At 41.8% G+C, this 12568-nt stretch overlaps 2 protein-coding genes across 2 annotated transcripts in view; both read left to right on the top strand.

Moving 5' to 3' along the window:
* Positions 1–8981, top strand: part of PSME4 (proteasome activator subunit 4) — a 64110-nt gene extending 55129 nt beyond the window's left edge. Inside the window, exons 44-47 of the mRNA XM_042839756.1 lie at positions 4220–4382; positions 5210–5343; positions 6582–6716; positions 7378–8981. Coding sequence (XP_042695690.1) covers positions 4220–4382; positions 5210–5343; positions 6582–6716 — 432 coding nt within the window. The 3' untranslated portion in view covers positions 7378–8981. The remainder of the gene's footprint in view (positions 1–4219; positions 4383–5209; positions 5344–6581; positions 6717–7377) is intronic.
* A 2580-nt stretch (positions 8982–11561) lies between these two features.
* Positions 11562–12568, top strand: part of GPR75 (G protein-coupled receptor 75) — a 4410-nt gene continuing 3403 nt past the window's right edge. The window contains exons 1-2 of the mRNA XM_042821304.1: positions 11562–11682; positions 12087–12487. Of these exons, the coding sequence (XP_042677238.1) occupies positions 11562–11682; positions 12087–12487 (522 nt within the window). The remainder of the gene's footprint in view (positions 11683–12086; positions 12488–12568) is intronic.

Here is a 12568-nt window from a genome sequence, read left to right as displayed (position 1 = left end):
TCTTTCTGTTTTGAAAATATATGCAGCTTTATAGAATTTCTGTCATACTCTGTTTTTTTTTTACTTAATTTAATTAATACTTTAATTTTCCATTTCAGAAAAGCAGTTGTTCAAAATGATGAAAATTCCAGTTGTTCATACTTTTTAAAAGGAATTGAATATTACTTTCAGTTTTCAGTACAGCTGAAGCAGTGATACTCTCATCCTCTATAACTACTAGCATGGTTGTTGGTAGGAACTTAATTTTCAACAAGGTGAAATACCTTCATGTTTGAAAATTCTATAAAACTGCTATTTATTGCTCTGTAGATCTGTTTCCCATTTAATTGTATTAGCTAATTAATGGCAATTTAGCATCCCACTGACTAAAGAATTACTTCTTTACTTGCAATTAGTGGATTTCCCTTAGTTCTGGAAAAGTTGCATGTGTAACAAAGCAATCTAACATATGCTGTTACTGATCTTATATTATTCAACAAGGTGATCGTTTGCAACCTCACACAGAATCATAGAATTAGACTTGTCACTCCTATGAGTTTTCTCTTAGTTTCTTGAGCTAGTAATACTTCACTGTATACAGACAGGGGGTGATAACATCCAAAGCCTTGGCTTTGGTACCTGTGTACTATTGAAGGTCCTGGAGTGTTCCAGGAGTGCAGCATGCCCTGAGAAGTGCTATCAGGGTTGGAAGATAAAAGATAAAAATGAGGGGTGGGAGGGAAAGGCTGCCTTGGTGTGATTCATCATCTTGTTTGTCAGACTTCCAAAAGCTGGAGAGGAATCACAGAAATATTTTATTCTGTACAACAAATGCACAGAAGCGAAGGCTTGTATTAAATGAAATTAGTTTAAGAATGTTTAGTTGTGTTCAAGCTCAGTGAAGAGCCTTTCCTGTTAGCCTTCCATCTGTTCAACTTGCCCTGCAGCATCATTTTCACTGTCATTCTGTTTTGTTTGCATTGTTAGCAAACATCAAGGAAATCCATCTTTGGACTGTTTGTGTGCTTTCTTCTTTCTAGAAAAGAAAAGTGAAGTATGATACCCTTCTGCCAAAACTAAACTAAACTGCTGTAGTTCTTCCTGAAGTTACACTAAAAGCAGCAGTTACACCTGAGATGAGAAGCTTGCTTTTGTGAACAGGGAATTGGAAATAACTTGAAATACATGAATTAATACTTAATGTTTGACATAAAAAGAACAGCACTTAGATAATTCACGCAGTCATGCCAGTATTAATCTTGAGATGATCTCTCATGTCTTTCATGTCACTATTAGTTCTACTGAAAGCAAAGCCTAGAAATCCTAGCCAGGTTGTTGCCTACAAGTCAGAACACTTCATAATCTCATATAATTTTGAAAAATACCTTTTATTCACTGTAATGCACTTTAGCTGTTTTAAACGTGCCAAATTATTCCTCTGTGCTAACAGAGGTGCTAATCAAAGACTACCTATGTTCATAACCACTTATAATCACATTGCTATCATGGAAGCTTGAATGTTTCTCTGAAAAAAGGAATCTTGTCAATTATTTTCAGAAATGAACAAGGTGAAGTATTTTGCAAAGGGATTTCTGTGTTTGTTGAGAATTGTCTGATGCTGGGTTTTGAACATGAGTATCGTTGCGGCAGAACCCCTTGCTTTAGCTGGTGTTGGGTATCTTTACCCTGGTTTTTGTCAGTGAGGATGATTGCAAGACTTCTGCGAATGGCAGGGACTGCATGGAATGTCAAACAGCAGTGTGACTGTTTGAATGCTGGTTCCATGCTTCCAGCTGCAAACATAGGTCTCCTGGATCAAAGGATGCTGTATGGGGGAAAGCTGTTGCCTTAAAGCGAAGGAGGAATCGTGAACCTGGTTGAAGTACAGTGGCTGAAAAAAAAAGAAACAAACAAAAAACCAACCCAAATACAAAAAAAAACCTGATGTGATCTTTTAGCTGGCCAAGGAGAAAGCATATACACTCCAGAAAAATCATGTCTCTGTGTGTAGAAGTATAAGCACTGCTAAATATCTGATTTCATATCCCTGTAACATAATCATCATATCAGAGCAGGAGGAATCATTTGCAGTTCTATTTACTCAGTCGGAAGTAAAGGAAAAGTGAAAATGGCTGTATTCAACTTGAGGTTATGTTTCAGGGGATAACCAAGTTCATATGGAAGCATCTTTTCTACAGTTTTGAATTCACTCTAGGGATCTATGTGGTGGATAGGTGTTCAATTTGTTCCTATTTTTATAAGTCCATGTATGGAATGCACAGAATGCATGCATGGCTTGATAAGCACCTTTCTTATGACACTGCAATATTACAGTAGCTGGAGTATTTCCATGTGTAAGTTGTCTTCTGCACTTGCTGCACTTAAGTTTTGCTTGTGCTGTTGATGATGTTTGTCTTGCTTCTGTTACCTTTTGTTCTGATCCTGTCGTGATTTTGTAGATCTTGGTCAGTCAGTTCTGAGCAACTACCAAAAAATTTCTCTGCTACTCCTCCACAGCTTTTACATTCTGTGGGCCATCATGCGAGTATGGTGGTCTATAACTTATTTGGATGATGTGATGCATGATTAGTTTTTTAATCCGATTTTTAAAGCTTTGCTTCTAGGAGCTTCTTGCAACAAAGCATTCATTTTATTTAGATTATTAGTTTAGAAATGAAAATGGTTCTAATACAGCAAATAATGATGTAAATGAATACAGCTCACTTGGGAGCTTGCTCACTTTACAGCCAAGCTTCTGCCTCTTTTGGGTCTTGCATCAGCACTTCATGTTTCATTTAATAGCCTCGTTCTTAAGAGACTCACAAAGTGCTGTTAAACAATACTGGCAGACTTTCAGTTCATATTTCTACATGCTGTTAACAAAGGTTGAATAAAATGGCGTAGAAATTTAAATGGCATGAAGTCTCAAGAGCTTACTGTTAACTAACTGTTTAATTATTGTAGCTCTTGCAGCTATACTTACTGCTTTGTGGAGGTTCAGAACATTGTGTTAAAGGATGTAATTGATTATAATCTGCTGCACTGGATTCAGAGCATTGGTAGATGTTTGTACTTCAGATAGACAAATGTTCTGGCTGCAGTTACTTGTGACAGTTTGTACTTAGCAGTAAATCAGGCAACAGCTATCAGTACTTCAGCAAATCGATTGAGTTCTGTTTGCTAAATGTTACAAGGATTTTGTCAGCCTGCAGTCATTGAAAGTGAAAGTGAGTTTGAGGGAATCCAGTGGTCTTCTAGTTGAAGAATGTTATGCTTTGGTCAGATTTGAGTAAGTGGAGTGGATTGGTAATTACTGATAGCTTGAAAGCAGGTGATTGAGCTGTCTGTACTTGTAATCCAGTAGCAGTGTAGAGGGAGTCAAAAAGCAGATCTGTGTTTTAAATCGATTGGCCAGCAGGTTAAAATTGCAGTAGGTTTTGTTCCTTTGGGCTTCAGTGTTAGAGGAATATTTGTCCAAGCAGTGATTCCATTTTTATTCCAGTAATAAAACAAAAAAACAAAAGAACTGGTACCCAATAAGCAGTGCTGGAGCATTAAAGAACTGAACTGTCAACTGTGAACCACTGAAGTTTAGTTGTTGGTGGTTATTAACCTGGTGCCTGTAGATTCTCAAAGAATTCTCACGTTATTCGAGCTGATTTGGTTTCACCCATGACATTCTGTAAATATACTTTGTGCCTTCTGTTTAAAAACTTCTGCTTTTGTCAGCTCTCATGTCTGCACATACGTTTGAGGGGTGGGAGGAAGAATGCTTTTGAATAAAATGTACCTTTTTGAGGGTTGTTTTTTTTTTCAGTTGGTAAAACTAACATTGATACAAAGATATTAATGAAATTGTATGGCATGTTCTTTGGGATGGCTCATCTTGTTTTCATTCAAAGCATTTTCAGACTAAGGCTAACCTAGTCTGTGATGGCTATTTCTTGACAATGAAGTTAAATTACATTATTTGCTCAAGTAGTAGCTCACGTTCTGACAGATGTAGAGGCAGTTCTGTATTGCAGTAGAGTTATGTTCACTAGTTTTCTAAAGAGCTTTGTAGCTAAATAGTAGTATGTGACCTATGAGACAGCAGGACAAAAATGTTGAGGCTTTCCCTGGTCGAAGACTGGTACCTTGGCCTACCTGGATGTGCTTGAAAGTGTGGAGGTAATAAATACTTGCTGCTTGCTGTGCACGTTTGCTTAGTAATTGTGGTATGTACTGTCTCTGGTTGCAGGTGAGAGAAATGGCTGCTACCACACTCAGTGGTCTTTTACAGTGCAATTTTCTCACTATGGATGGTCCCATGCAGACCCACTTTGAACAGCTGTGCAAGATGAGGTTACCAAAAAAACGGAAGCGAGACCTGGGTTCAGTTGTGGATACAATTCCTTCTGGTGGTAAGAAAATGGCTTCCCAGACCCAAACTGTGCATTTTGGGAGCAGGTTAAGCATAAGCAAACAACTCGTGCTGCCTTTAAGTGTTCATTCTGCAAGCACTCCAGATGGAATTGGATTTATCCTATGGTTAAGTATTTAGAAATTAAAGACAGATCTAAAGAAACACAAGGTGGTTGTCCATGCAAATATTTCTCATTTCTAAGCATCTGTAACCCATAATAAGCTATCAGTTGTTCCTTCTATAACCAGTTCTACCATTTCTATGAGTAGTATGGTGCAGTCCTAATCCTTCTGAGGTGCTTTGGGAGTTTGATTTACATTATAAATAAGAATAGCATGGCTACATAAAAAAAAAACCCAAAACACTGTATTCCTAGGTTAAATTAACTTACTACTTCTCCCAGAATTGAGACTTGAGATGGCTCCATTGCCCATGTGTGCACTTCATGTAGTTAAGATGATGAGGGGAAGCTGTTTCTTCAGTAAAGAAAATTCCGTAGCTGCTACAGCATAATTTCATACCCCACCCAAGTTAAGTTCCCTTTCTTATTGTGCCCTTTACTAGGGACTTTGCCTTCTGTCCAAGTGTTTAGTGTTTCTGGTCACATTCTGTTAACTCAGGAGGACTGGGTTTCCAGCCCATCAAGTAGTTCTGTTGCTGGAGAGAACATTCTTTTAACATGGGAACAGTGGAGATGCACTATATGTTACTCGTGAGCTCTGTAGGTACTTACATTCTTTATGCCAATAACCTAAAATAGCTTAGATGCTTGAGCAATGCCTTGGATAATAGAAATGCAAATGAATGAGCGTTCTGTGATTGCAGACTTGGTGAAACGCCATGCTGGTGTGCTGGGACTGAGCGCGTGTATTTTGTCAAGTCCCTACGACGTACCAACCTGGATGCCACAGCTCTTAATGGACCTCAGTGCCCATCTCAACGATCCTCAGCCTATTGAGGTAAAAATCCTGAGTAACACAGCACATCTGAAATATGTTTGACTCATTTTTAGTTCTCCTCTCCTTTAAAAAGAAGGGGAAAAAAAAAAGCTATTAGAAACTTTCTGCTGCTTTCTGTTGCTTGCTTTATTATTCATTATTATATTAAATTGGCTATAGTAAATAATGGGGTGAATAGTGATAGGACAAGGGGGAATGGTCTTAAACTGAGACAGGGGAGGTTTAGGTTGGATATCAGGAGGAAGTTTTTCACACAGAGGGTGGTGAGGCACTGGAACAGGTTGCCCAAGGAGGCTGTGGATGCCCCATCCCTGCAGGCATTCAAGGCCAGGCTGGATGTGGCTCTGGGCAGCCTGGGCTGCTGGTTGGTGACCTGCACACAGCAGGGGTTGGAACTGGATGAGCACTGTGGTCCTTTGCAACCCAGGCCATTCTATGATTCTATGAAATCATTGAATCCCTCTATTATTTTATTCTGCATATTTTGGACAATGCTCTCATGATTTTTTTTGAGTAGTCCTGTGAGAAAAGAGGAGTTGAACTTTGATGATCCTTGTGGGTTCGTTCCATCTTGAGCAATTCTGTGCTTTCAGTTCTTGCTTTCTAACAAAGTATGAACAGCTGCAAGTGCTGTATCTGTGAGGAAATTCTCTGTAAGGTAAAAAGTCACTTTTGTGAATATGCACAAAGGTAGAATGGATATTTCCTAGATCTTCGTCCAAATCTATTCCAACCAGAACAGCAACAATAAAACCTTGTTAGAACAACGCTTTATAAGTAGCTCTAGAAATGAGATTTTTAATTAAACAGTTACTGATTTTACTCTGTGTATTTGATTTTTAACTTTTTCTATGTTAACCATGTGCTTACTGCTGAAGAATTCCTTAACTTTAACCATATTGACTATGATGTGTTTTCCTGAACCATTGCTTTGAAAAACTCGAGCAAAAAGGGAAAAAAAAAGGAACATTTCACTTCAAATCTTCTTTTTTTCAAATTCAAAACTGAACGTCAAGAATCCATTCTATAAGAACGTTAGAGTTGTGATGCTGATCAGAAGGCTGTGAGTACAGCTGGGAAGAAATAAAATACTGAGTTCTCCAGAGCCGTTCTTGTTTTTGTGGCTGCTTCAACGCTTCTCTATTCAGCAGTTAGTTCTTGCTACTTTTAAAGCTAGCTTTGCCACAGAGCTGCAATCTATGAATTTACACAGTGAGTGCTGATTGGTTGTTATGCAGATGACTGTGAAAAAAACACTCTCAAATTTCCGGAGGACCCATCACGACAACTGGCAGGAGCATAAACAGCAGTTCACAGACGACCAGCTACTAGTGCTTACTGACCTCTTGGTTTCACCGTGCTATTATGCGTAGGTAGGTAAGATTGCTTCTGTCAACCTGTGTCAAAAAGCATCAGCCTTAGGAAATGTACTCTAGCTTGCCAGCCTAGCATATTGTAGGAAGTAAACCTTAAACCATGGCGAAAATTCAGTTGCCAGATGTAAGTCCTTTGCCCCTCCAGTGATCTGTTCAGCATCAGATTTTGGGGGGATAACTGCTGTTGTCCATTTTCTTCTTGTGTCCCTGTACTAGCCTAGTGTTCTGGTAGGACACACACACTTGTTTTGAATGTGGACTTTCCCTCTCATCATTTTTTGCCAGTTGCTTGCCTTCTAAATACCTGTCAGTTTATCACTAGAGCAAAGTGCTTGCTGCTTTGTTCTTCTGATGCCTCTGAGGACCTGAGCCTGTCACCCAGCAGTTTATCAGCTGGGTCTTGTGATAGGGAGCAACTGCTACCAAACTGTTCCCTCTTCCACAGAGGGAGCTTTGCTGCTAGGTGTCTCTTCACACAGACACAGATCTAGGAAGAGTGAATCTATTTCTAGACTTCCTTTTAAGCTGTAGGGGTTCTGAGCTCTACTGTATTGTGGTGTCTTGTGGTAGTGTTGAGAGATAAATTGAAATTTCAGTTTTATTTTATTCTGTGGTGATGGCACGAAGCAGTAATTGTTTTGAATTATTTTTATTTCAGATTCCTCCTGGAAAAATGAGTATGTAGGAGCCTTTCTGCAAAATAAAGGATACTCAAATTGGAAAAAAAAGTTGTTGAAAGCTTTGTATTCGAAATCCTGATGCCTAATCGAAACCACTTTTAAATGCAAATGTAGGGGCCTGGTTCTATTCAAGAGAATTTCACCTCCCCTGGAGTAGCTGTGGGAGTCCCCGAGTCTCCTGTAACAGTGCTGGCAGATGCTGATTGTGAGTTTATTGCAAGCCCGTTGCCATTGGCCTGCGCTACATATCACTCTTGTTTCTGCTTTATTGCACACAGTGACTTACACAGCACATTTCTTGCCCTCTTTTTCTGACCCTTCCTCCCAGCTGCTTCCTGACATCAAAGATATGCAGAACCAGAGAGTGCTGCAAATCAGAATATTCTCAGTGAAGCTCTCCAGTTCTGTTGATGCATCTTGTAATCTAGTCAGCATAAAAGACCAGGAACCTATCTTCCTCAGAGTTTATTTTTCACTACTCGGATTTGAGTGCCCACCAGGTGAAGGGCTCTGTATCATTCAATCCATCTCAGGACAGGATTGCCTTTTTCTATCTTGTTGACATGTAAATAGCTGGTCTTGTCTGCGCAGTGTAGATTACGGCAAGACAAAATGGGGAAGTGAAAGCTCTTACTGCCTGGCCAGGTCTTGGTAGATAGCTTGTAGATAGCTTGTCCACGTGTGGAACAAAAATCCGTGATTACCTGCATATTTTTAAGGATTGAAAGGCACTGGGTGTTCTGCATAACTATGGTATGAAGTTGTGGACTGTGAAGCAGTGGTTGAATTTACAGAATGAGTTGTATGCACAGTGTGAAAAGGCACTGGATGGCTGTTTTTAACTGTGTGCTCATAGAGATTGTCGCTGTTTGAGCAAGCACACCTTGTTCAATGATTGTGGAAGCTCTGTATTTTATTTTTTTTTGCCTGCAGCTTTGTTCAGAGACTATCTATTGGCTATTTAACAACATGTTTAATATGTGTTACATAGTTGTAAAAGACTGTATAAATTGTAGAGGCATTGCATTGACAAAACATTGTACAGTTTGCAACCTTTTACATAATACCATTGTGAGATTAATTTGTAAAGATTCATACTTAGATGTTAATAATGTAGTAGTTCTGGCTTTTGTATCAAATCAAATGCCATTATTAGTTTTCTAAATTATTTTCCTTAACAGAGTATCTCTTCATGTCTAAGAGGCAGAGGATTTGTTTCAGTTTTCTTGTATCTCACTATTACTGTCTCATTCAGATTTTAATGAACGTTTGTGGCCATCTCTAAATGCTGACATCACATGTTCTGATGTGATGAGCTCATAGAACATGAGGTACCTTGAAACAACGTGTAAGCTGGTGTGTTTCAACTTCCATGCAACCCTAGAGGAGCACTGGCACATTTCGAGTGATCTACCTGCTGAGTGTGTGACTCATTCCAAACTTCAAAGCACAGCAGTGTTCCTGGTGCAGTATTTAACGAGTGTCAGCACACAGATGTAACCACTGTATAGCGTAGTGCCAAAATTATGATCTCAATTGTGGACGTAGTTTATGACCCAATAAATGGATTGTTTGTAACATCTGCTTTTGCGTGTGTGTGTCTCTAAAGTGGAAATCTCTTCTTTTGAGAACGTAACTTGGAGTTGTTTACTGTGCTTTTGAGCTTTTTGTATGAGACGTGTGTTTATTGTGGAACTTGGCAGTGAGTTATGGCAGCATTAGGATGAAAGGTCTAGTGCTAATTACTGGGAAAATAGCTTTTATTGTCACATAAAAACACCCTGTTCCTGGTGAGACTTCAAGCACAACCAACCAACCTGAGGTGGACGCTTAAAATTGGAGAAATGAGTTTGAAGTGGAAGAAAGAAAAATAATAGAACTTCTGCTGATCATCTTGATGGGAAAAAAAAAGTGATCAAGTAGGGGAATAAAGCTTAAACTGTGCTTTTGGGTGGCACAGGTGGCAACAAGAATCACCTGAGCTCATTGGTGAGCTGTGTCATTAACAAGCTGAACTGTGCATTGATTTAAAAAATAGAAGAGGAGAAGGGATGGCCACTGTATCTGATATGGCACACTAACTAGGACTTGCAGTCCTTTCATATTGAATTATACACCTATTAGCCTTTTCACTTCTTTACCAGGCTGCTGGCAGACCTATCCTTGGGACACAGGGATGAGTTCTGTCTGTTGTTCTGGTAGGCATCCCCAGTGTCCCATCCATACTTTCCGCTCAGTCTTGCACTTTCTTTCAAAGCTTCAGCGTTCCTGGAATCCTGAGACTCAATTTTCTTTTTCTACCTACCATGCTGAGGAGAATCCCCGTAGCCTGGTAAGATGAAGGGGGGAAAAAAAGTTGATTCATAGAATGTTTTGCTGATGCTGTCCCTGCAAGATTTTAGCTTAAATTAGTCTGTAACTCACAGTAGGGTTAGTTGTACATTCTCACTGGCACTGTGCCCATCCATTCCCTGTCACAGAATAGAACCATTAAGGTTGAAGAGGACCTTTAAGGTAATCTGTTCCAACCATCAACCCCATCAGGTGCTTTCTGTACAGTCACTCTGCAGAGGCTTTGCGAATGGGGCCCCAGTAAGGAAGGGAAAGTGAACCTAAACCTGACCTCAGACCTCCACAGGCTGGAGATAACCTGGTGGAGATGCTCTGGGGAAGAGGTTTAGTGGGATTACCCCAACATGGCACTTCAGGCACTAGGGCAGTGATAATTTGAGTCTGCTGCAAAGAAGTGGGGGTTTGATTGCAGGAGAAAATTCAACTGTGTGGAAGATGCAGATTATTGCTGAGATGTTTATGGCAGTGTGCACAAATAACATGCAAGCTGTGGTTGGTTTGCACTGATGTTTTTTTCTCTCTCCCAGTCAACAGATGCCTCTGAGTTATTAAAAGATATTTGGGAGGAAAATCTCATGAGTTGATGTGAAGAAAGGTTGCTACCCTCTTCCTAGGAAGGAGAATAACTCTCAGTAAAGCAGTTGTGAGTCCAGAGATCTCTCAGCACAGAATAAGGCTCAGATGGTTGCCTGCAAAGGTTGATAGCAAAATCATCTGTGATTTCTGTATTAAGAGCACAGTGCTTGGAGGAATTAGCTGTGTTCTACAGAGGCAGACTGTCCAAAGGCAGAGAGCCTTGCTGGCCACGATAGTTTTCAAAATCTAGAGTTGTGAATTGGTTTAAGGAGGGGAGCAAGAGTATGATAAAGAAAAGAGTAAATATTCCAGTGCCTTGTGTAAGACGTTGCAAAAGTTGTTGAAACTGTGATTGCTGCTTTCCAAAACCCAGGCTCGTTTCTTTTGCTGCTCTTTTCCCTTGCTCCAAAACTCTGGCAGCCTATTTGAAAGGGCCGGGCCAGTGAGACGCTTTGCTGAGCAAAAGGGACTGCACAGTTTTTTGTGTTCCCTTGGGATCTTTCTGCCTCAGTTCATCCCCTTGCTGAGTGAAAGCCTGTGTTCCAATGACCTCTTGTGATTGCTGTCTCCTGCAGCCTTTGCAGGCACTCAGCTGGACACCCACCACTGACTGCAGCATTTCTGTGCGCATCGCTGAAGTGCACACCTTTGCCATTTTGCACATAAGCAGCTCTAAAATACTTTCAGAAGCACACGAGGTCAAAGTCAAGTGAACTCCTTTAAACTACATGGACTTGCAAAGAAAAAAAAAACTCATCAGGCATTTGCAGCTTTATTTCTATATGTATTTCTATATGCGTGCTTCCACCTGCTAATCTAGTTACTAAGGGAAGTTCATCCACGTCTGAGCATTCAGCCACCTAATGTAACGGTGGGAATTATTCAGCCTTTCTTATCTTTTTAAAGGGCTCCTGTTTGCGACTGTGTTCATGTTGCAAATAAGTGACACTACAGCAGCAGCCAAGTCTAATGCAGGCATTAGGCATAACGTGAAACTAAGACAGAAAGAAGTTCTTACACAGTGCCTTGCTTCCAGCTGCGTGCAGCACATTGCCTGCTCTGGAAGGATGTGGATAGCATGTGCACATTAGTTTCACTTACCCAGAACAAGCATCTCAGTTTCTCCAGCATTAATCACTTTGAAGTAATTGAAGCTTGCATGCCTTGTTTAATCACACAGTTCAGCACTCTCTGGTGTTTGTGAATTAAAAACCTCGAAGGACGTTCTGGCTCTATGGAAAACCCCATAGTGATTGAGGGCTCACCCAAAGAACTGAGGAACAAAAATACAAGCAAGAGTGAAAACAGAAGCGGTGGCCAATCTGGGATGCTTGAAGCCACGGGAAACAATGCAGGTGATGCTCTGCATTTGGGACTTTGCCTAATCTCACATGCAGCCGTTTTAAGACCAAGGTCGTAGGATGCCCTGAGCAAAGTGTGCCGCTCCCATGGCTGCTGGCGCTCCTGCGGCAGAGCGTGGTTCCACATCAGGACTGATGGCCAGCTGGGGGTTATGCTTAGCATGCCATGCCTGGCTGCTGCCGTGAGTCATGGGTTTACTGACAGAAACTGCTTTTACTTTTAGAAGGAAATGTGTTGAAAAACAAACCACTGACGAGCTTTTGGATGTCAGCGTAACATGACAAAGCTCTTGTCTGCCTTGAGGCTTCCACAGAACACTGCCGTGCTTCTGCAGGATTGCTGGGGGTTGAGGCGGGCTACTAAGACGACAGACTCATATATTTGTCTGCATATGTAGAAACGTGCAGCATAAGGAGAGCGCCGGCACATAAGGCAGAAGTTCTGCACCTCCTGCATTTTCACAGCACTTCTGTGCCTCGCCTGCCCGTGCTCAGTTTGCGCATAAAGCGATGGCGAAGGGCAGGCAGATGTGCTACCCGAAGCACTGACGATCACAGCCGGGCCCGTGCTCTGGTGGTGCTCAGCCGGCACGGAGCGGCAGCGCAGCCTCGAGCCGCTCGCTTGGGGTCTGGGCACGGAACGGTTGCGAGAACCCTTAAAGGCCGGCCGGCCCAACCGCCCCGCACGGAGCGGGAACCGCCGCAGCCCGCAGAGGCAGAACGGCGACACGGCGGCGTGGCTGAGGAGGCGGCGGCGAGCACGAGCCTCTCCGCAGCCGTGCCGCCCGGGCAGGCGGAGGTCCGGGGGGCCGCGGCTCCGCCGTGCGTGTGCGCGGCCGGAGGGAGCGGGGCGGGAGGCGCCTCCGAGGCGGCCGCGCCG

This window comes from Centrocercus urophasianus, unplaced genomic scaffold (genome assembly GCF_019232065.1).
Source record: "Centrocercus urophasianus isolate 14NV4802_14NV808 unplaced genomic scaffold, USGS_Curo_1.0 seq_10, whole genome shotgun sequence".
Taxonomy (NCBI): Eukaryota; Metazoa; Chordata; class Aves; order Galliformes; family Phasianidae; genus Centrocercus; species Centrocercus urophasianus.
Note: the sequence above shows the minus strand (reverse complement) of the source record. Positions and strands in the feature narration are given on the sequence as shown.